The 23,921-nt window shown below is 40.2% G+C and overlaps 1 protein-coding gene and 1 non-coding gene across 10 annotated transcripts in view; both read left to right on the top strand.

The window, feature by feature from the left end:
* Window positions 1-23,921, top strand: part of VPS13D (vacuolar protein sorting 13 homolog D) — a 226,893-nt gene that overhangs the window by 126,203 nt on the left and 76,769 nt on the right. For 8 of the 9 annotated variants that reach the window (XM_059691217.1, XM_059691216.1, XM_059691215.1 and 5 more), the window contains 7 exons: window positions 1,184-1,363; window positions 1,928-2,044; window positions 2,761-2,910; window positions 7,653-7,802; window positions 9,811-9,907; window positions 11,854-12,002; window positions 22,877-23,011. In XM_059691217.1, coding sequence (XP_059547200.1) covers window positions 1,184-1,363; window positions 1,928-2,044; window positions 2,761-2,910; window positions 7,653-7,802; window positions 9,811-9,907; window positions 11,854-12,002; window positions 22,877-23,011 — 978 coding nt within the window. The remainder of the gene's footprint in view (window positions 1-1,183; window positions 1,364-1,927; window positions 2,045-2,760; window positions 2,911-7,652; window positions 7,803-9,810; window positions 9,908-11,853; window positions 12,003-22,876; window positions 23,012-23,921) is intronic. The other variant, XM_059691218.1, reaches the window with a different exon arrangement.
* On the top strand, window positions 18,763-18,836 carry LOC132232128 (small nucleolar RNA SNORD28). The gene has a single exon (XR_009452275.1). It is a non-coding gene; the product is annotated as a small nucleolar RNA SNORD28 (small nucleolar RNA).

Genomic DNA, 23,921 nt, shown 5'->3' with positions numbered 1-23,921 from the left:
TCTCTTAGAGCATTTCACCCCCCAAAAAATCTTTTTTGGTGTTTGTTGTTTCTTTTTTTAAAATATCTTTTTATTGATTTCAGAGAGAAAGGGAGAGAGAGCGAGAGATAGAAACATCAATGATGAGAGAGAATCATTGATCCTGCAACCCGAGCATGTGTCCTGACCAGGAATTGAACCGTGACCTCCTGGTTCATAGGTCAACGCTCAACTACTGAGCCATGCTGGCCGGGTGTTGTTTGTTTCTTGAATCTATGGTATCATTTCTCCGGTTGTGAATGACCCTGTAATAGTGTTCAGCTGAGCAGAATGTGTTTTGAGTAGGGAAATAGCTTGTTTCAATCATATTATTCAGAATAAAGTTTATTATAGGCATTTTGATGTTTTATGACACTGCCTTTATAAAGCTGTGTATGACTTTCTTTCTAAACTTACAACAGTCATGAAAGCTTTCTCCATGTTGAAATCTGTCCTATAAACCCAGTTCAAAGTATCCTTTTCATTGCTCAGTGTTTAAATATTAACAAAGGGGATATAGAGACTAGCCATTGTCTTCTCTAGCCCCATGTTTGCTCTGCCATAGGCATCATCCTGTAGACTTCCGTTTTATCTGGCGCATATAGCAGGAGGTACAGTCCTTTTCTGCAAAGGCCTGAGTAACTGAGGATCAGACGACCTTCCCAGCCTCCTGTTTCAGAAGAGGCACCATCTTTTGACTCTTTGGGTTGATTGTTCAGTCATAGGCCTGTTTGGGGAGGTTTTCAACTCTAGAATGTGCTTCTTACTGGAAAGCTGAGTGATAGTGATAATGGCTTTATTTTCAGATTGTATCAGATTTTTAAGCAACCCTAATGAGACTACTCAGAGAAACAGGGCTTTTGGTTCTTTTTTAAAAAGCCATTTTTAATGATTAGAAGTTATTACTAAACCAAAATACTCTATTCATGGAACTCTCTTACTCAGAATTCCCTAAAGTCATAGAGCATAACTTTTCATCTTGCCCAAGTAATTCTGTTTTATATCATCTATAATGTTGAAAAAAATAGGTAATGCTTTACTGTACATTGACCGTAACCCTTCAAAAGATTTAAATTTGATAACTTGTTTCAAATGACACATTAAATTGTCAAAGTCAATGCCTTTACTTTCGTTTTTTCTTACACATCTTTCCTGTGTCTTTTAGGCCAAAGGAGGGCTTTCTGGTTTGTTTGATGGAGCTGAAGTCGTTCTTGGTCCTGACACTTCCATGGAGATTTTGGGGCCAGTTCCACCTGAACAGCAGTTTATTAACCAAAAACTGAGGCCTGGTTCTGGAATTTTATCTATCAGAGTCATCCCAGATGGACCAACTAGAGCACTGCAGGTGATAATTTATCTTAAAAACTGACATGAAAGAATCCTAGTACCCGACCTTAATGGTTAGTCATTCAACAAATATTTATAAAGATACAGTGTCTTCATTTATCAAGTGAGGATAAGACCAACCTCACAAAGTTGTTAGAAGAATGAAAGGATAAGTAAATATAAGATGATATAAAAAATAAAGTATTAGTATAATAATTGAAGATAATGCAATGAAACCTGAGATAGTCATCATAATTCATAATACCTCTTTAAAAAACCTCCTTATTTTAGACAAAGGTGAATTGAGGTTTGCGTATTTTGACTTGAGCTGTAATTCTAGATCACTACAGATGCCAGCCCCGCTAGAAGAGGGTCTCAGGTCTACAGCTTGGCCGTTGCCGTGTAGACGGGGAACAAGTTTGTTTCACTGTTACATAAATCTTACCTTAGCAGTGCTTTGGAAACCATTAACTTCCATAGGATTATTGACCATACAGTGAGTTTTGACCGACACAATCTATATGGAATGGGTTTCGCTGTATAAATGTAAGCCTTCTTAGTACACTGTTTTATTTGACCTCAGATAACGGATTTCTCCCAACGGAAAAGTGACCGTTCATCATATGAAGTGGATGAACTTCCTGTTACTGAACAAGAGCTACAGAAATTAAAGAACCCAGGCACAGAGCAGGAATTAGAAGTAAGTATTGCAAATTCATTTATCATAAATTTGGTTAGAATTTTGCTCCGGGTGTTCTCAATTTAAGCCTCCTCTTTTCTTTCTGCCCTCTGTGAACTCTAAGTATAGGTGTTGCTTCAGTGTTTAATGTTATCACAACACGAATGTGTGAGTATTTAGTTAAATGACAGCTAAAGACTGTGACAAATGTTGCTAAATTAAGATGACAGTGAACAAAACTAAACTACTTGATTTAGACAGGAATGAAGGTGGAGAATAAATAAGATAGACCTTTTTTTTTTTTTGCCCTAGTTGATTTTGATATCTCCCTTCCCCTCTCTCTGTTTGGGTATTGGGAAGGAAGTAAAATATTTGAAAAGGAGCATGAGATGAACACGAAAAAGCACACTCTTTTCAGTGACCTTTAAAAATCAAATATCTATATATAAAGCATTGTATTGGATGTTATGCTAGTTCAGTGAATAACTTATAAAGAGCTTGCATCCCAAATAGGGAAAATATTATAAATAATTATTCTCTTAAAATAAATGCAGAATGTCATCAGTACTCTGATAGAGGCATTATCATACCAGACTAGAGTTCTGGGGGGTAGGGAGGTGATGGGACTTAAAGGCATCAAGGTGAATGATATGACTAAGTAAGTGGTTCTCATCTGCTCAGAGATGAAATCCCTCTGTTTTAAACGGCCAGTATGCCATATTTTGGTTTCCTTTCAGGTGCTTGTGAAGTTAGAAGGTGGAATCGGGTTGTCCTTAATTAATAAAGTCCCAGAAGAACTGGTCTTTGCAAGTCTTACAGGAATCAATGTGCACTATACACAGTTGGCAACCAGTCATATGCTTGAGCTCAGCATACAGGATGTACAGGTAAGGGGCAGGACAGTTTAGAACTTGTTAATCTTCTTGTGTTCTTGCTGAACACCCAACCAGATCCAGTGTTTGGTGTTCTAAACACTTCAGTGCTTTGGCAAAGTATCTTGTTGTGGCCTTCAAAAAGTCATTCTATGAAAGTAATTGTTTCTACCTACATTTGTGTCATTAATTTTTCTATATAGCAGAATTCTGAATATAATAGCTAGTCTAACAGTAACTTAGATAACTTAGTCAATGTAGCATGGAGGAACCCAGGGCTCCCATCTTGCCAATATTAGAAACAACAGGAAATCATCTAACCATGAGGAATTGAAGTTCATCATAGGAAGAAAAACAAGGGAACTGGACTTGTGCTTCTGGCCAACATGTAGTGACAGGAACCAGATTTACTCTCCTACGTGAATCGACCCCCAAATCCAGATAAAACAAAGAGACAACAGGTCCAAGACACTGGACATCAGACAACAGTGTGAGAGGTGGGAAACAAAAGAGGTGAGCCCTGCAGTTGCTCAGCTTACTGGGAAAGTTTCCCGGCCGTGGCACTGGAAGGGGAGGGGGAACTAGAATGGATGAGTTGAACAAACAGAGCTGGAGTCCTAGCCCTGAGGCAGCTGGACTTCAGAGGACAGCATACCTGGGAGGAACGTGCTTCACAGAGAGAAAACATGGGAGCTCTACAGAGGGGCCCTACGAGTATTCAGCAGAGGACAGATCAGTGATGCGTGTGAGGAAACTGCCATCCGGACCATCCGAAAGGATCTCCGGGATAGCACCTGCTGCTCCCCCGCTGGAGATGGTGCTGCTTCCTCCCAGCCAGACTGGATGCTGGGAAGAGTCCTCCAGCGAGTCTTGCTTCCATGCTGAGCTATGATTAGCCCTAGCCTGAGCACTGCTCCAGACCTACCTAACAAATCATAAAAGGAAGGTCTGAAAGGATAGATTTGTTTCCAAGTAACTTAACTGCACCCTGAACAAAGCTCAAGATGTAATGGAAAACAAAAATATTCAGCAGCCAAAGTAAAATTCACAATATCTGGCGTCCTATCAAAAAGTACCAGGTGTGCAAAGGAGCAGGAAAACACAATATGTAATCAGAATAATCAGTCGAAATGGACCCAGAGCTAACACAGATGTTAGAATTTTCAGAGGACATTAAAACTATTAGGATAACTGTATTCTACATGTTGAAAAAGTTAAGTAGAAACATGGAAGATATAAAAAACTCAAACTTCTACAGATTAAAATGAAATGAAAAGTACACTGGATTTGATTAATAGCAGATGACACATTGTAGAACAAAAGATTAGTGAGCTTGAAGATGTAGCAATAGAAACTGTCTGAATTTAAATAGAAAATAGACATATCTCTTTTATTGCACTTTATTATGTTTCACAGATACTGAGTTTACCAATTGAAGGTTTGTGGCAACCCTGCATTAAGTGTCTGTTGGTGCCATTTTTTAATAGCATTTGCTCACTTTGTGTCTCTTTGTCACATTTTGATAATTCTCATTAATAGTCCAGTATTTTTCAATATTATTACATTTGTTATGATGACCTGTGATCAGTGATCTTTGATGTTACTATTGTAGTGGTTTGGGGGGTACCATGAACCACTCCCATATAAGAATGCATACTTCATTAATAAATCTTGTGTGTATTCTGACTGTTCAACCAAATGACCATTTCCTCGTCTCCCTTTCCTTATTCTGCCTACTCACTTAGACACAACTTGAAACTAGGCCAATTAATAACGCTATAATGGCCTGTAAGTGTTCAAGTGAAAGGAAGAGTTGCATGTCTTTCACTTTAAATCAAATACTGGAAATGGTTAAGCTTAGTGAGGAAAGTATGTCAAAACCAAGACAGGCAGAAAGTGAGGCCTCTTGCACCAGTTAGCCCGTTGTGAATGCAAAGAAAAAGGTCCTGAAGGATATTAAAAGTGCTACTCCAGTGAACATATGAATGATAAGAAAGCAAAACAGCCTTGTGCTGATATGGAAAAAGTTTTAATGATGGGGATAGAAAAAGCAAACCACAATATTCCCTTAAGCCAGAGCCTAATCCAGAGCAACGACCCAACTTTTTTCAGCTCTCTGAAGGCTGAAAGAGGTGAGGAAGCTGCAGAAGAAAAGTGTGAAGCTAGCAGAGGTTGTTTATGAGGTTTAAGGAAAGAAGCCATTTCCATCACAGAGAAATACAAGGTGAAGCAGCAAGTGCTGATGTAGAAGCTGCAGCAAGTTATCCAGAAGATGTAGCTAAGCTAGTAATTGAAAGTGGTTACACTGAACAACAGGTTTTCAGTGCAGATGAAACAGCCTTCTATTGGAAGAACGCCTCCTTGGACTTTCATAGCACAGAGGATAAATCAGTGCCTGGATTCAGACTTCAGCCTGGCTCTCTTGTTAATGTAGCTGGTGACTTTAAGTTGAAGCCAATTCTTATTTACCATCTGAAAATCCTAGGGCCCTTAATAATATACTCAATCTATTCTCTCTGTGCTCGATAAATGGACAACAAAGCCTGGATGACAATACATCTGTTTACAACATGGTCAACCTAGAATTCTATGTCCAGCAAGTATACCTTTCAAAAAATAAGGGTGAAAGAAAGATGTTTTTACACAAACAAAAGCTAAAAGAACTCATTACCAGCAGATCTGCACTATAGACAATGTTAAAGGGCATCATTCAGGCAGAAGGAAATGGTACGAGATAGAAATCTGGATCTACACAAAGGAAGGAAGAGTACCTGAAATGATGATAACTACGGGGGTAAATACATAAAATAATTTTCTATTTAAATCTCTGTAAGAGGTAATCAACTCGTTTAGACAAAAATAATTATCGCTATATTTTGGGATCTATAATACATTAGAGTAAAATGAATGGCAATAATGGTATACTGTCTGGAAGGGGGAAATGGAACTATATTATTGTAATTTTTTTATACATGAAGGATTATGATGTCATTTGAATGTAGGCTGTTAAAGATGAATACCACAAACCTTAAAGCAACCACCAAAAGAGTTACACTTAATAATCTAACAAAGGAGATAAAATGGAATCATAAAAAGTACTTGATTAATCCAAGAAAAGGCACACAAAAGAGGAAAACTCAGAAAAGAGCAGGAAGATGGTTGACTCATTCAAACCTAACGGTATCAGTTAATTAAATATACATGCTATAAACACCTCCAATTAAAAGACAAAAGTTACAGATTAGATTAAAAAGCACAACCCAATTATATACTGCCTACAAAAACACACACATTAAAATTAAAGACACAAATAGGTTAAAAACAAAATAATGGACAAAGATATACCATGCTAACATTTGTCATAAGAAAGTGGGAATGGCTAGATTATATCAGACAAAATAATTTACAGAGCAAAGAACATTACCAGGGGTTAGAAAGGTAATTTCCTAATGATAAAAGAGACAGTTAATCAAGAGGGCATAACATTCCTGAATATGTAGACAGAACTTTAAAATGTACGAAGAAAAAAAAATCTGAAAGAAGAATATAGACAAATACACAATTATAGAAGAAGATTTCATTGCCACTCTCTGAATATTTGGTAGAACAAATAAGCAGAAAATCATGAAAGATATACTAGATTTGAACAGCACTACCAACCAACCCACTAGGCCTAATGGATATTTATAGAACACTCCACCCAGCAACAGCAGGACACATGTTCTTCTCAAGTGCACATGAACATTTCCAAGATGGAACACATTCTGGACCATAAAACGATTCTCAACAAATTCAGAAGGATTTAAGTCACACCCAGTATGCTCTTTGATCACAATGGAATTAAAGTAGATATAATGGAAAAAGAGTTAGGAAAATCCCCAAAATATTTGGAAACTAAATAGTAGACTTCCAAATAACCCATAGATCAAAGAGCAAATCAAAGTAGAAATTAGAAAATATTTTGAACTGAATGAGAATGAAAACACAACATATCAGAATTTGTGGAATGCTGCTAAACATCACCAACAACAAACCCAAAATAAGCAAAAGAAGGGAAATAATAAAGATCTCAGCAGAAATTAATGAAGTAGAAACCAGCAACTACAGTAGAAAAAAATCAAATAAAAAGCTGGTTCTCTGAGATCAGTGCAGCCAGGACTAAAAAGAGAAGGCACAAATTACCAATATCAGGAAAGTGGAGGTGCCAGCCAAGTAAAAAAATTGACGTCTCTCTGGGAATGGAGCTTTCGGGGGAGCTGCAAGCCCGTCATGGCCCCTCCTCGGGCTGCCAGGCCCCTGTGTGTTCACCGTGGTTGCAGGGCTGTTAGTTTCTGAGGCCTCTGTGGACCTGGGGAGGACGAGTGGGAGTGACAAGTGAAAAAGCCACAGAGCTGCTGCTCTCGAGTTTTAGCTAATTTTCTCGAATAAGTGATCCTTGGATAGTTACAGACCTTTAACTTTAAGAGTTCTGAAATACTAGATTTTGACTATTTTTTCCAGTTTTGTTGTGATGCTATCAAGACAATTCTCTCTGTAACACCATTCCTGGGATCCTCCTCTCCAGCCTTCACCAAGCTTGAAATGCTATTATTGTGGGTCTTCAATGAGACTATATTTTTACAGCTGCTGTTTAGACAGAGTCAAATGGCAAGGGTACTTCCTGAGCGGCCCGCTTATTGTGAGACCCCAGTCAAAGGTAAAAATGAGAACCGAGCCACTTGGCTGTTTTTGTTTTATTTTGCCTTTTCATGTCCTAGGTGGACAATCAGCTCATTGGTACCACTCAGCCCTTCATGCTCTACGTGACGCCCCTGAGCAATGAGAATGAGGTCATTGAGACAGGCCCTGCCGTGCAGGTGAATGCGGTGAAGTTCCCCAGTAAGAGTGCGCTGACCAACATCTACAAGGTAGGCTGGTGGGGTTGAGCTGTGCCGGGTTTGTTCTCTCACAGCCAAGTGTCTGAGCAGCAGAGCAGGGTGTGGACGGAAATAGTCCTGTGGGGTGAAGGCACAGTGGCTTATTAAGCCGTGGAAAGGAATTGACAGGAACTCCTCTTAGCACTGTATTCTCAATTGTGTGTGTGCTGACCGTGCCTGTGCTAGCTCTGACTCCATTGGGGGCCAGAGTCCGTGAAGTCTTGGTGGGAAAGCATAGTGTCTTTTAGACTGATCGGGACCCAGGCATGATCCAGATGTATTATTAAAAGAGAATAATCCAGAATACTATTGGAAAAGGGGCAGGAGGGGTCTGACCTTGCGACTGACATCCTCCTATGGAAGCTGCCAAACTGTTTGCTAAAAGTGGACCCTTCAGAAATAAATGTTCTTTCCTGGAGAATCTGCATGCATAAGCAGGCTGTATGGCAGCAAGTCCTGGAAAAGTAGGAGCTGACCAAGAGGTTGCTTCCTATAGTTCTGGTCCTTTGTCACTGGTGTGATGAGGCCAGGCCTCACATCCATTAGCCCACACTTGCTGCTCCTTCAACTAGCTACCAGCCATGTGAGCTCAGCACCGTGACGTTCACCCACCACAGTGCATCTGAAAGTGTCATGCTGACTAAGGAGACCCAGGTGCCCTCAGAACCAAACAATCAAGCGGTGAATTGTCTAAACGTGGAATTTGGGGCTAATTGTAACAATGTAGAGAGAGATGAGCCAGAAATACTTTGACAATCTATATATACAAAAGGCTAATATGCTAGGTGTCTGACCGTCCGGGTAATGACATCATGTAGCAACTCCTGGCTTCCTCTCCCTAGCGACCAGCCTCCTTGCAGTTTCGTCAGCTTAGGAACATGACTTGCTTTATAGCCAGGTGGAAACATTTCACACTGTAACCAAATGTCTGAAGCATTTTCCTGTGCCTCATCTCATTTGATCCTTTCAGAAGTCCTCGAGTAGGTAGATAGGAGACTTGGTGGAATCTTATTTTCTTTTGATTAGCCAGAAGACAGAGATTTAGAAAGCTTAGAAACTTGACCTGACTGAATAGAAGTAAGAAATGGTGGACCTTGAAAATGACTTCAGGTTTTCTCACAGTGCAGAATATAATCAAACACTGCTGCAGTTAAATATTTTACCTTTTGTTCTCCCTGAGTGATCTACAATAATAATCTGCTTCGTGTTGGTATTTACTGCTGTGTTGCTGACAATTACCTGAAAGAGAAATTGGGGTGTTCCACTGGGCTGGAAAAAGTTTAGCTAAATCAGAAAGCAGGTCTAATTAAGCAAGTTTATCCTATATAATGAAAGCCTAATATGCTAAGTGTCCGGCTGTCCATTCAACCAATCAAAGCATAATATGCTAATGATATGCTAAGGCCGCTCAACCACTCGCTATGACATGCACTGACCACCAGGGGGCAGACAGTTAACCAGTTGACCAGTCATTATGATGTGCACTGACCACCAGGGAGCAGATGCTCCAACCGGTAGGTTAGCTTGCTGCTGGGGTCCGGCTGATCAGAACTGAGCAAGGAGCAGGCCTAAGCTGTTAGTCAGACATCCCCTGAGGGCTCCCGGACTGCAAGAGGGTGCGGGCTGGGCTGAAGGGATCCCCCCCCCCCCCGAGTGCACAAATTTCATGCACCGGGCCTCTAGTCTACATATATATAAAGCTCTTGCTGGTGCCAGTCACACGCGTGTGTTTCGATCTGTCATTGTCAATCATGAATTTGGTTGACACTTCTATTATAGAGAAAGGGCAAATAGCGATATTAAAATATTTCTTTTAATTAATTTCCTTTCAATGTGCACTAACTTCCTTTCAATGTGCACCGAGCCACTAGTATGACTATAAAATCACGTGAGTAAAGAATCCATAGCCTGTCATTGGGGTCTTCACACTGGCACAGAAAACCTGAATGGGAATTTTTTCTGGGGTTCACGCTGTAAGTCAGAATTCCTTTGTCTCTAGCACCTGATGGTCACGGCTCAGAGGTTCACAGTGCAAATTGAAGAGAAGCTGCTACTCAAGCTGCTGAGTTTCTTTGGCTACGATCAAGCAGAATCAGGTAATGGTGAACGTTATAGGTTTGTGTCTGGGAATTGACCCAAGAACGGCATTTTTTAGCCTGCTTGTGGAAATAAGGTTTTGGATATAAGCTCTCCTTCCACGTCGTAGCCTGAACTAGGAAGGCTTGTGTTTCAGTTTTCAGAGCATTGCCTGTTGACAGGTTGAAGTACATCTGGGCGTGAGGGAGGCTGCTCAGAGGTGTCCCGGACTGCCAGGCGCTAAGCCTTTGGGAAGCTGTATCCTCTCCCTCTTTGTTTTGCGTTTTTTGACTCCTCTACTCTAGGCTAACAGAAATGATGTTAATTATTTAGCAAACCACTTTGTTTCCTAACCTTTGTTTATGAAGCAGACCGAGGGCCAAGAATCAGAAATCCCTTCGGCAGTTCTTTTGGTTTAGTTGAAGAAAAAAATTGGCTAGCCTCAACTCCTTAACTTTTTACATTCACCCCCTTATGCCTTACAAAGGCTTTTAATTACTTTACTCTTCTTTGGAGAGGGGAGTGAGATAAGCTGTTGAGAAACCTACGTTTTCCAGCTATAGAAATCATTTTGTTTTAATTCCTCATCGTGGCCTTTGCAAGACTGTATACTAGAGAAAATCAGTAATGCTTAGTCTTTGGAAGACTACAGTAATAGCTGAGCCTGGAGAAATGATACAATAGAAACATTGATGTTTATTGCCCCTGTCTGCTAAGGAAAAAAGGAATCCCTGGGACATGTGTGCACATGCATGTACATAAACACCATGCAAGCAAAATATTTTTGCCATTTTATTCCAGACTTGGAATTGAAGCTTTTCGTGTATTTGGGATTAAGAACAAGATGCTTTCTGTTTAATGCTATGTTTTCAGTTTGGGTTGGAATGCTGGTGTTTATTTGTGCTTAGACAGTCACTTAGGAACCTGCCTGGCAGGTATCTGTTTCCTTTTGGTATCTTCCGGAGAAGTTTTACTTTAAAGTTGATTGAATGTGCTTTTCCTGTAAGCTGCTCTAAATAATTTCCCCTCCCCCCACTCTGCCAAGCATCGTATTGTGGATTTAGACTCTGTAAAGGCCTGGCCTGCCTTTCACCGGAGTATCTTCTCTGCTTCCTATTTCTGTGTCCTGATTACAGATAAGCTAGGCTCTGTTGCAGTATCTTTTTTTTTTACCCCTTTTTTCTATAAATAGAACTCTAATAGGTACAGCATTAATTTATTTGGTAAGTAGATATGTATAATATCTTTGTTCTTATTTCTAAGGCACATGCAGCCAAGTGAACATAAGCTGCCCAAGTGGGTGTGGGCACAACATCGAATCAAAGGGCACATTGCTGTGGCTTAGCCCTTCACCTTTTTACTTCGTGAGATAATAAGTAAAAAATAGGCCTCGACTCTGCTGTGCAGACAGATGCTCACCGCTTGGGAGAGAGAATGCTGCTGGTTGTGACATCAGTTCTGCATAGCCTGCAGCCTGTTTCTTCCTAAGGCATTATGTTTTGTTCCGATTCATTATTTATTGGTCATTGTTTATTTTGATTTGGTTAAAACACACTCCAAGTACTTACTTGGATGTCATCTTCTGAAATAAATTCAGAAAATCTAGGTCATTTATAATAATAATAATGACAACAGCAACATGGTTTTTAGAAAACTTATTACCAACAAACACACCCATGAGCTCTCGCTTCCCCACCTGGATTCTTTCCCCAAAGGTGCTCTGCCAGGGGGTACAGAGCCATAAACCAAAGATTAAGCTTTTGTGCTTTTTTGGTCAACAACATGCAACTGCTTTTACAAGGAAATGCATCAGGATACTGTGCATAATTCTGAACCATGAAAAACTAAGTGTAGAGGGAATCGATGTTTACATTTTTCTGTGAGTTTTTAAATATGTGAATCAAGTGTTTGAATCATAAGGCTTCAGAGATTCATTTTTTATAAAACAATTCTATCTTTGTGCCAGAGGTTGAAAAATATGACGAAAACCTCCACGAAAAGACAGATGAGCAGGGGGGAACACCCATTCGCTACTACTTTGAAAATCTCAAGATCAGCATTCCCCAGATCAGGCTGAGTGTGTTCACCTCCAACAAGTTACCCCTGGACCTGAAGGTGAGCTGAGAGCTGGATACGGTTTAAACAATGACTTTTCCTCAGAAAAGAGTGAGTGTGTTTACTCTTTGCTTTTTCTGTCCAGCACCATTTGTAACAGACATTTTTACAGGTTTCCTTCTTTAGGGGTTTACTGACTCGTGTGTGTGTGTGTGTGTGTGTGTGTGTGTGTGTGTGTGTGTGTGTGTACGTACGTGTTCATTTTTTAAAAATGTTTAAGTATGACTTTGCCAAAGATTAAGGAGTAACAAAAGAGTAGACAGAGAAGTACGTTAGAACTCACCTGCTCCCTGCTTAGCTCTTGGCTCATCTCAATGAGGTAAAAGCCTCCTTGCCTAGGGCTGCTCCCACACTCAAGAGGAAAACTACCACCGAGACAGTCTCTTCCTTTTGTGCCCAAGACCTGCCTGCCCCTCCTGGTTCTCTCCTCCTCTCTGCGTCTTCCGCGTCTTGAGTGGGTGACACTAGAAACGCCTGCCGCTTCAAGGAAGACGTGGCCACATCCCCACGCCCCACAGAGACGTGGCTTGCCTACCCCCAGACCAGACGCAGCACGATCATCTTGATATGCACCTGACACAGTCTGAGCAGCTTCTTCATTTTCTGCAATAAACTCTTCATTAGTCTGGTCAACATCAGATCATATTTGGATAAGAACAGGGCCGAGTGGCTGCTTCATGAAGGCAGCAAAGGGGCTGAGCTGCTGGGTCAGGACCAGGGGGCGGGGATTGCCCTGCAGCGTAGACCTGCAAGGGTGCCCTTCCTGACGCACTGCCGCTGTCCCGTCTGCTTCATTTGCTTTAATTTCATGTTTCCCAGGAGACTGCAGATACTTACAGTTAGCATGGGAGTGGGGGAAAACCATGGGAAAACCACTATCTTGCTAATATCCACAAGTATCCACTTGACTTCTGTGACCCTTCGGAATGAGTTTGTTTGATAAAGTGTATATTCCCCCGAGCACTTGGCACTCGCCCAGCGGGCCAATGTGAAGCATTTCCTGAGAGTTAAGGACTTCTTGTTTTTAAATTCATCTTACTAAGAAACGCAGACACCTAAATATGCCTTTCAGATTGCTCCCAGCAGAAAACTTTCCCCCAGACTGACAACTGCAGCCTGATCTTCTCCAGGGGAACTGGCTCCCTGTGCGTCCCCGGTCTTGCCGACGCATGTGCGCCCTGCATACAGTGGCCGGGAATCGTTCAGGCGAACGTTTCATTGGCAGGCACTCTGCACGGGAGCATTTGAAGGCATTTTCCAACGATTGTTAAGGAAACTCAGTGGAGCGGCCACATTATGAGGTGCAGGCGCGGCCACCCTGAGTGGGGTCCGTCCGTGTTCCCTGCAGGGTGCTGGGAGTTGGGACTTCAGAGTGAAATTCGCAGCTTGTGGAAGTCACCGTTTTACCATGTCTTGGTTTCTCCTAGTGGAGCCTGGGACTCATAAAATAATGTCATTTACCCAAAGAGTTTCCTAACAGAGTAATATCCCTTTATTAGCCGCTCTTAGGAAGAGCAGCGTGCTCTTCGTGACGATATGTAATGGCTGGAAGTATGTGCTTAGGAAATGGAGCCCCGTCCCAGGCAGGAGTCACAGGAGTCTGACTAAAAGGTAACCGTGTCTTTGGTGTTGAAGGAATAATTATCTTGATTCCCTTGACGCCAGGCCAGAAGTGAGGCTGTCAGGAATCTCAGAGCGAAGTCTCTTCAGGTTTACACTGAGGGAACGTTATTGCAGATGGAGTCTGTTCAGAAGGACTCGAAGCAGTCTCACATCTGCTATCTCAATTGGGTTCCTTCCTCTGTGATGGGAGAAGGGGGAGGTAATAAGTTCCATTTCACAAATGCAGAGAGGAAAGCACAGCATCCCCACCCCCAGTCTCCCCATTATTCTCCCAAGTCTGCAAGTTAGAGTAGCCGACTAATATGGAGAATGCCAGGTAGCTTATATGTTCTCTCTCTCTCTTTTTTTTTTAAAGATCAAAGAAGCCAGGAGCCTTTAAAAGGTTTCACAAGGTGGCCTACAGCAGTTCTTTTCCCATTTAGAGCATGGGGGTATTACAAAAGCAGGGCTTTAATTGAGCAATCTAGTTTGGAAGAAAACCCACATTTTAATGGTCAGAGAGCAAGAGGGTGGGGGTGAGGGGGAATTTCAAACAAAGACACTATTTAAAAAGCCTAAAACTGTCTTCTCAAAGGCTTGAAATAATTTGTTGGGAAACTTCAGACCCTTTACTTTTTTCCTCCCCTTCCTAAATAAAAACCAGATTTGTTAAAGGAAAAAAGATCCAGTATTGTTAATTGTATTTCAGAAAGTGCCAGAGAGGGAAAGATCCCTGTAGTTTTAAACACCGTCCCAAGAGGGAAATGGGCAGATACCCTGCTTCACATAAACAGTCTCTATGCACCATAAATAAACCTTTAAAGAATGAATTCCAGACAGTTTTGTTTAGTGCAGGATAAACTCCGAGAGGAAAGGACGTGGCCCAGGGGCTGGCCTGCGATCTGAGACCCATGGCGTATGGACAGGTATTTCTCCTTTCAGCTCTATAAAGTTTCTGGAAGACTTCAGCAGTTTTTGTCTGGCAGAGGTCGGAGTAGACACTTTCCTATTTTTATTAGGAACTTATGAGCACAGATTGTTTTCCCCAGAATCCATTTTATAACAGGAAACTGCTACTTGAGTAAATGAGCATCAACTTGTATACTACTGTATGTGATTAGTCCTCTAGTTTCTCTAAGAAAAAGCCCTGTTTGGCTCTTTCCCTCTCATCCCTTCTACTTCGACCAGAACAGCCTGAAGGTGGCAGGATTACTCATACCAATAGTGTATGGCAGCTTTTTCCAATACGGGAGGCCCCAAAGCAGTAAGTGACAAGGGCAGGTCATTTTATTGAAGGGCCAGAATACTAGTGTTTCCTTGGTTCAGACAAAGCACAGCAGCCCTTCAGAAAGGGGATAGTGTCTCCAGTGGGTGAGGGTTTTGACAACTCAGTACAGGTTTCAAAGCCTTCGCTACTCTGTGTGGTTCCTCCTCTTCAATGTTTGGTTGCAATGAGGAAGTTGGGGTAAAAGCTTTTTGCCTTAAGCCTTTGTTTTGATCTCATTTCCTCTTCTCGGAGAAGAAAGCAGTGCTCTGAGCTGTGTTGACAAAACAAACTCTGAGCTGCTGTCAGTACCTGGCTTTCCCAGCACATTTGTTGTGTAGCTTGAAGCAAAACAGTTAAGCCTTCAGGACCTCAGTTTCCCTGTCAATGAAATGAGGGAGATAATGCCTGCTTATTGCTTCATCACCACTCACCCAGGGTGGGTGAGACGTGCAGGAATGAGCAGCGGAAAGTTTTCCAGGAGAAATAATATAATCCTCCATTCTGGTTTCCATAGTCTCCACCTAATAGGTAGTTACTGTTGTGAAAATTAGCATGTTCAAATCTGAGACCTGGTAATAACCATCTCCCTCCGTTTTGACCATCCTCTTAGCATTTCTTTAGTTTTACTTATAACAAAAAGGGGAGTGTTAGTCTGAATTAACTGAGGATGCTCTTAATTTCTACAATGTCTTGTTCTCCAGTTTTTATTTAGTAAAAGGTTACAACTGGCTTCCCACAGCACCAAATCCAGTGGCTTTTTCCCTTCCTTGTAGGGTCCTCGCCGACTTTGACATTGCTGCCTCTTGACGTCCGTCCTTTCTGGTTCTTCTTACTCTCCTGTTTGTTTCTTCTCTGGCTTTTTCAGTTTTCTTTTACTCTCCTCCTCCGTCTCCTAATCTCTATGTTAAAAGCCATTTTTTTTCCCCCTCTGAACTAACCTGTTTGGTTATATCACTAGTCCATTTTTAAAAATCATATGATTGGTCTTTTATCTGACTTTAGAAGCTCTTTATGTAAGTTCTGTATTTGATATAAGTTGCAGGTATTTTTTTCTTTGTTTTTTATTTATTTTTTTAATTTGCTTTTGGTGTTTGTGTGTTTTTAAATCATACAAAAGCTTTCTGTTTTTATGTTGTCAAATTTATCAGTCTTTTGCGTCTTTGAATCTGAATTTTGAGTCATGAAGAAGTTTTCCCACTCTCTGGTTTTAGACGGTGTCATCTTCAATTTTGTGTTGTCATTTCAATTATGAACATACTCTTGTTAAAAGAAAATACATGCTAAAAGATTAAAAAATAAATAAGAAAATAAAATAGAAAGTCCATTAAATTTCACATGAGATTTTACTGTAAAGACATGTTAACTCAGTGGGAAATATACAGGTGTTTTAATAAGTGCTATTAGACTATCTAGTTAGCCATATAGAAAAACATAAAATTAGATTTATTATTCATATTCTACAAAAGGATAACTTCTAAGTGGATCAGAGATGTACTATTATTAGCATGAGCAAGTGTTTTCACATCCAAAAAAGAGAATTTGGGATGCTTTCTAAAATCCTTGAAATATCAATCATGTTAAATAAAAATATAAATTGGAAAATAGACTACATCCAAAAATTATTAACTGGCTTATAGCAGACCCAAACCAGCTGAGAACTACAAGAAAAGCTAGATATTAAAAATAAAAAAAAACAAAACAAAAACAAAGTCTGTTTGAAGGTGTTGGAAAGCTACCAAGATAGCCAGGACTCAAGGGTCCAAGATTTATGAGAGGCGGGAAACTCGATAAGGTGAGCACACTGTTTACTCTGCGTTTATTCTTGAGACATTTCTGATTTGTAAGTGGTATGGGGAGAAAGGTAGGGCAGTTAGGCAGAAAGCAGCTGCCAGAAGGCAGAGAATCCAAGGAAAGCTTTTGGCAGTCTCATGAGGCTGGCAGAGCAAAAGTTGGGCTTCATTGCTACAAAGAGAGCTGGTAATTGAGGGGCTAATACGTTACAGAGAAGGGATAGGCACAAAAGAGACCCCAATAACCTGAGCTGCTTTATTTCTCGAGGCAGGTGCCAATTTGTAAGTAATCTAGTCGGACAGAAGCCAGGCAAAAAGTGACAGCCAAGAGACTGAAGAGCTAAACAGACCTTTTAGCAGTTTACGGTGCTGGAGAGAGTAAAGATGGAGGAATAGGATTGGTTTTCAGTTTAGATCACTGAAGAACTATACCAGGCCTTTATGAAGACTGAAATCTAGCCTCGATAAAGCACAAATCCTGATTGGATTACACCCCTTTAACTGCCTGCCAGAAGCTAAAGACTCATCCAAAGTCTCTATAAGTTTTCATACAAATTGTTACAGTTAATCACAAATGACTAGGCCTACCAAGAGAAAAAACAGACACTAGAAACAGAGCCACGAAAATCAATTGCATCTTACATGTCAGCACCAATTACTGAGAAAAGGAAAATTCGAAGAATGTATTTATCATAGTGTTAAGAAAATATCAAATACAGAATCATTATCTATTACTGTGTAAATAAATCACCCAAAACTTAGTGGCTTAAGACAACCATTTTTGTTGTTGTTCATAATTGTGTGGGTCAGCAATTAGGGCTGTACTTAACTGAGTGGTGCTTCTGTTGCACTCACCTGTGATTTTTCATGTGTCTGTAGTCATCTGGTGGTCAACTGGCACTGAGTGATGTAAGATGACTTAGTCACAGGTCAGGTGGTTGGTTTTGGCTGTCAACAGAACCTCTTTCCACATGGCCACTCTTCCTCAAGGAAGCCAGTCTCAGCTTCTTCACATGGTGGCAGCATCAAAAAGGGTAGAGCAGAAACTCACGATCTCTTGAGGCCTAGGCTCAGATGTCACACAGTGTTACTTCTTTGCTTCTTATTGGTTGAAGTAAAATACAAGGTCAGTACAGATTCAAGTGGAAGGGAAATAAATTCCACTAATCGTAGGAAATGCAAAGAATTTATGGTCATTTTTAAGAAATATATGTTTTTATTGATTTCAGAGAGGAAGAGAGAGAGATAGAAACATCAATGACAAGAGAGAATCATTGATCGGCTGCCTCTTGCATGCCCCACACTGAGGATCAAGCACGCAACCTGGGTATGTACCCTTGACCAGAATTGAACCGGGACCCTTCAGTCCGCAGGCCAGCGTTCTCTCCACTGAGCCAAACTGGCTAGGTGTATGGTCATTTTTAATCTACCATCGATACCTAGGAATAAATCCAACAAAGAGTATATAAGACCTCTACCCGGAAAACAAACATTATTGTGAGAAATTTTAAATAGTTAAAAGGGACATTAGAAGGTTCAGTATTGTAAAGTTGTCATTACTCCTAAAAATGATCTTTAGATTTAGTCAATCTTGTTGAAAATTTCAGCAATTTTTATGTGGCAGATTAATAGGCTGATTCTGAAATTTATTTGTAAATAAAAAGTGCAGAGTAACTGAGGTAATACTGAAGAAAAATAATAAAGTTGGAGAAACTACACTATTAGATTTAAAAATTGTTATAAAATTGCAGTAATTAGGACAGTGTGGTATTGACAGAAGGCAGGAGAAAATAAATCAGAAAAGAGAAACAGATACATAAATACAGTCACTTGACTGATGGCAGAGTTAGCACTGTACTGCAATAGGGGGAAGGATGATCTTTTCAGTAAATAATAGTCAATTTGTCCATTTGGAAAAAAAATGGCTCTTGAGCTCTATCTACTTCACACTATATATAAAAATCAAGTCCAGGTAGATTTTAGATTTATATGTGAAGAATAAAATAATAAAAATTCTATAAGTAAACATATGGGAATACCTTTATGAATTGGTGTGGATAGTAACCCAGACACAAAGATGGATTTCATTAAAACTAAGACTGTCAGATGATTTGAATTGTTACGCTGATGCTCTGTGAGGTGTGACAGGGATAGCATGTTAGAGTTCTGATGGCACTTTCTGTTCAATGAAGTAATCTTATTCCATTCTAATATTTTTAAGTAATAAGTTTCTCCTCATTAAAAAACAACAACAACTAAGAATGTGTGAACATCACAAAACTATCAAGAGTAATAAGACAAGTCACAGAATGGGAGAAGATACTGATAATATATCTATTCAACAGACTATTTGTATACAGAATGTATAAGAAAACTCCTACAAAGCAAAGAAGAAACAGACAACCCACTACAAAAATGAGCAAAAGACTTGCATAGACACTTTTTAAAAAAGGATATCCAAATAGAGTGTGCATATTAAAAGATAATTAATCTCATTCCTCAAGAGGAAAATGGAAATTAAAACCACACTGAGATACCATTGCACACCCATCAGAATATTTGTCTTTTAAAAGCTTTCTATACTGCCGAAACCGGTTTGGCTCAGTGGATAGAGCGTCGGCCTGCGGACTGAAAGGTCCCAGGTTCGATTCCGGTCAAGGGCGTGTACCTGGGTTGCGGGTATATCCCCAGTAGGAGATGTGCAGGAGGCAGCTGATCGATGTTTCTCTCTCATCGATGTTCCTAACTCTCTATCTCTCTCCCTTCCTCTCTGTAAAAAGTCAATAAAATATATTAAAAAAAAAAAAAGCTTTCTATACCAAGTATTGATGAGGATATAGAATAAGAAGTTTCATAGATTGCAGAAGACAATGTAAAGTGGTTCAAGTGCTTTGGAGAACTGCGTGGTAGTGTATACTAAGGTTGAACGTGTACATTCTTTATTGGGGGGTATTTTTTATTTTTTTAAAATTTTTTGAATTTATTGGGGTAACATTGGTTAATAAAATTATATAGGTTTCAAGTGTACAATTCTATAATACACCATCTGTATATTATATTGTGTGTTCACCAGCCCAAGTCATTCTCCTTCTGTCACCATTTATCCCCCCTTTACACTCTTCTACTTCCCCCACCCCTCTTTCCCCCTGGTAATCACCACACTGCTGTCTATGTCTGATTTTTGTTGTTGTTTGTTTGTTTGGTTGGTTTTGCTTATTTCCTTCAACTTTTTCACCCAGCCCCCATACCCCTTTCTCTCTAACAGCTATCAGTCTGTTTTCTGTATCTCTGAGTCTGTTTCAGTTTTGTTTCTTTGTTTGTTTTATACATTCTTTATGACCCAGCCATTCTGCTCCCATGTATATATCAAGAAAAATGTATACAAAAGTGCCCCAATAGACATATTCAAGTAGGTTCATAGCAGAATTATTCATAATAGCAAAAAATTTGAGATAACAGAACTATTCATTAACGGCAATGATTAAATAGTGTTCTATTCATACATTAGAATACAATGCAGAATAAAAATAAAGTGCAGCTAATGCCCACTCTCACCACTCCTGTTTGACATAGTACTGAAAGTACTAGCTATTGCGATCAGACAAGAAGAAGAAATAAAAGGCATCCAAATTGGAAAAGAAGAAGTAAAACTGTTCTTATTCACAGATGACATGATACTGTACATAGAAAACCCTAAAGACTCCATCAAAAAATTATTAGACTTAATAAATGAATTCTGCAATGTAGCAGGATACAAAATTAACACCAAACAATCTATGGCATTTCTATACACCAATAATGAACTTGCAGAAAGAGAGACTAAAAAAGCAATCCCATTTACCATCGCACCAAAAAAATTAAGATACCTAGGAATAAACCTAACTAAAGAGGTAAAAGACCTCTACTCAGAAAACTACAGGACACTGAAAATGGAGACAGAGGAAAACAAACAGATGGAAGAACATACCATGTTCATGGATTAGTAGAATCAACATCATCAAGATGTCCATACTACCCAAAGCAATCTATAGATTCAGTGCACTCCCCATTAAAATACCAACGGCATATTTCACAGACCTAGAACAAACTTTCCAAAAATTCATCTGGAATAACAAAAGACCCCAAATAGCTGCAGCGATCCTGAGAAAGAAGAACAAGTAGGTGGAATCTCAATACCAGATATCAAGCTGTATTGCAAACCCACTGTTCTCAAAAAAGCCTGGTACTGGCACAAGAACAGATATATAGACCAATGGAATAGAATAGAGAACCCGGAAATTGACCCGAACCACTATGCTCAATTAATATTTGACAAAGGAGGCATGAGCATACAATGGAGTCAAGACAGCCTCTTCAACAAATGGTGTTGGGAAAATTGGACAGATACATGCAAAAAAATGAAACTAGACCACCAACTTACACCATACACAAAAATAAACTCAAAATGGATAAAGGACTTAAACATAAGACGGGAAACCATAAAAATACTAGAGGAATCCACAGGCAGCAAAATCTCAGACATATGCTGAAGCAATTTCTTCACTGATACTGCTCCTAGAGCAATGGGAACCAAAGAGAAAATAAACAAATGGGACTACATCAAAATAAAAAGCTTCTGCACAGCAAAGGAAACCATCAACAAAACAACAAGAAAGCCCACTGCATGGGAGAACATATTTGACAATGTCATATCTGATAGGGGCCTAATCTCCAAAATTTATAGGGAACTCATACAACTTAACAAAAGGAAGATAAACAACCCAATCAAAAAATGGGCAATGGACCTAAATAGATACTTTTTGAAAGAAGACAGAAGAAAGGCCAAAAGACATATGAAAATATGCTCAAAGTCACTAATCATCCAAGAGATGCAAATCAAAACAATGCGGTACCATCTCATACCTGTCAGAATGGCTATCATCAACAAATGACAAATGCTGGCGAGGATGTGTAGAAAAAGGAATCCTCGTGCACTGCTGGTGGGAATGCAGACTGGTGCAGCCACTGTGGAGAACAGTATGGAGTTTCCTCAAAAAACTAAAAATGGAACTCCCATTTGACCCAGTGATCCCACTTCTAGGAATATAACCCAAGAAACTAGAAACACCAATTAGAAAGGATTTATGCACCCCTATGTTCATAACAGCACAATTCACCACAGCTAAGATTTGGAAACAGCCTAAGTGCTCATCAATAGATGAGTGGATTAGAAAACTGTGGTACATCTACACAATGGAATACCATACTGCAGTAAAAAAGGAATTCTTACCATTTGCAACAGCATGGATGGAACTGGAGAGCATTATGCTAAGTGAAATAAGCCAGTCAGAGAAAGATAAATATCACATGATCTCACTCATTTGTGGTATGTAATGAACAACATAAACTGATGAACAAAAACAGATCCAGAGACAGAGAAGCATCGATCAGACCGTCAAACCTCAGGGAAGGTAGGGGAGGGTGGGAGTAAGGGGGAGAGATCAACCAAAGGACTTATATGCAAGCATATAGGCCTAACCAATGGACACAGACAGCAGGGGGGTGAGGGCGTGAGTTGGGGTGATGGAAGGTAATGTGGGGATAAGGACACATGTAATATCTTGATAAAAAAAGTGCAGCTATGTGCAGCAACCTAGTGAATCTCACAAACTCAATGTTGACTGTGAGAAGCCACATACAACAACGTACAGACCAGTGATTTTATTTAGATAAAATGCAGAGCAGGAAAAGCTAATCTGCTGTGATAGAAGTCAGATTAGTGGTGACTTAGGGGCAGAGGGAGTAGTGACTGGCAGTCCGAAGATGGGGAGGGAGGGGGTGCTTCTAGGATAATCTACTTTCTAGTGTGGATGGTTCCACGGTTGTGTTCACTTTGGGAAAGTTGTTGACCTGTACATTTGATCAGTACACCTTTCTGTATGTTTGGTATACTTCAGTCCGAAAGTAAAGTATGACAAGCACACAGATACAAAACTATCAGGAAGAATTACGCTGCGAAGCCAATAGTGTTTATTTCTATGTGATACACGTTACTTTGGGTGATACATACATATTTTCCTCTTATAATTACAGGGAAATTCCTTGTTTATAAATATCAGAGCCCTATTCCCGTGGGAAAGTTGACATGACTTGTAACTCTCATGGAATCCAGAATTAAGTGCCCTGGAAGGCCATCGTATAGCCTAACTACGTCCTTTTCTTCCTTCCCTAACTAGGCTCTAAAAAGTACCTTGGGATTTCCATTGATTCGGTTCGAAGATGCTGTGATTAATCTGGATCCGTTCACTCGGGTCCATCCCTATGAGACCAAGGAGTTCATCATCAATGACATCCTCAAACATTTCCAGGAGGTGAGTTTTGGAGAGGTGTCTAGAGCTGGAGCATATGCAGGGTGTTTGCTTTAATTGCTTGGGAAATTTGGCTACTAAGACATTACTATTGAGAACCCACATTTCAGCTGAGGTTGTTGAGTTATGGGTCAGGTCATGGCCCACGAAGCCTGTACACATCATGAAAACCCCGAAACAGTGCATTTGATTTATGAGCCGTGAGTCTGGTCCTTCAGAACCAGTCTCGGGGGCCTCCACGAGATTAGTCACAACTCTCAAGACTTTAACTGATGCTGTAATGATAACACAAAATGCTGTGAACTCTTTATTTACCAGGCCTGGGCCTCCTTTCAACAACCACACCGATGTGATTAGAGCCTGTGAGATCCTGCCCTAGAGTTGAACTTTAAAAAAAAAAATGTTTTTATCAAGTTGGACATTTTCCATTTGTACTTATTATCCAGGCTGCAAAGACCAAAACATAAAGCCGAGGCATACTCCTCAGCAAACAGATAGGTCATGGTCGTATCAAATGTATTCGCTGTCAAAGTCAAAAGATATCCTCTTCTCGCTTCCTTCCCTCCTCCTCCCCATTTTCCTCCTTTCCCTCTGTTTCCTTCCTTGCTCTTCCTAATTGGTGATAATTCCACTAAACTGTAAGGAGAGTGATAGGGCAGGTGTCCCCGGAACCTGGACCCAGGCGGTGGAGGTGCACAGAAAATGGAGGGGTTCTTTTTTTTTTTTTTTTTTTAAATATATTTTTATTGATTTTAGAGAGGAAGGGAGAGGGAGAGAGTGATAGAAACATCAACGATGAGAGAGAATCATTGATGGGCTGCCTCCTGCATGCCCCCCATTGGGGATTGAGCCTGCAACCTGGGCATGTGCCCTTGACTGGAATCAAATCCGGGACCCTTCAGTCCTCAGGGCA

The sequence above is a fragment of the Myotis daubentonii genome, chromosome 3 (assembly GCF_963259705.1).
Source record: "Myotis daubentonii chromosome 3, mMyoDau2.1, whole genome shotgun sequence".
NCBI lineage: Eukaryota > Metazoa > Chordata > Mammalia > Chiroptera > Vespertilionidae > Myotis > Myotis daubentonii.
Note: the sequence above shows the minus strand (reverse complement) of the source record. Positions and strands in the feature narration are given on the sequence as shown.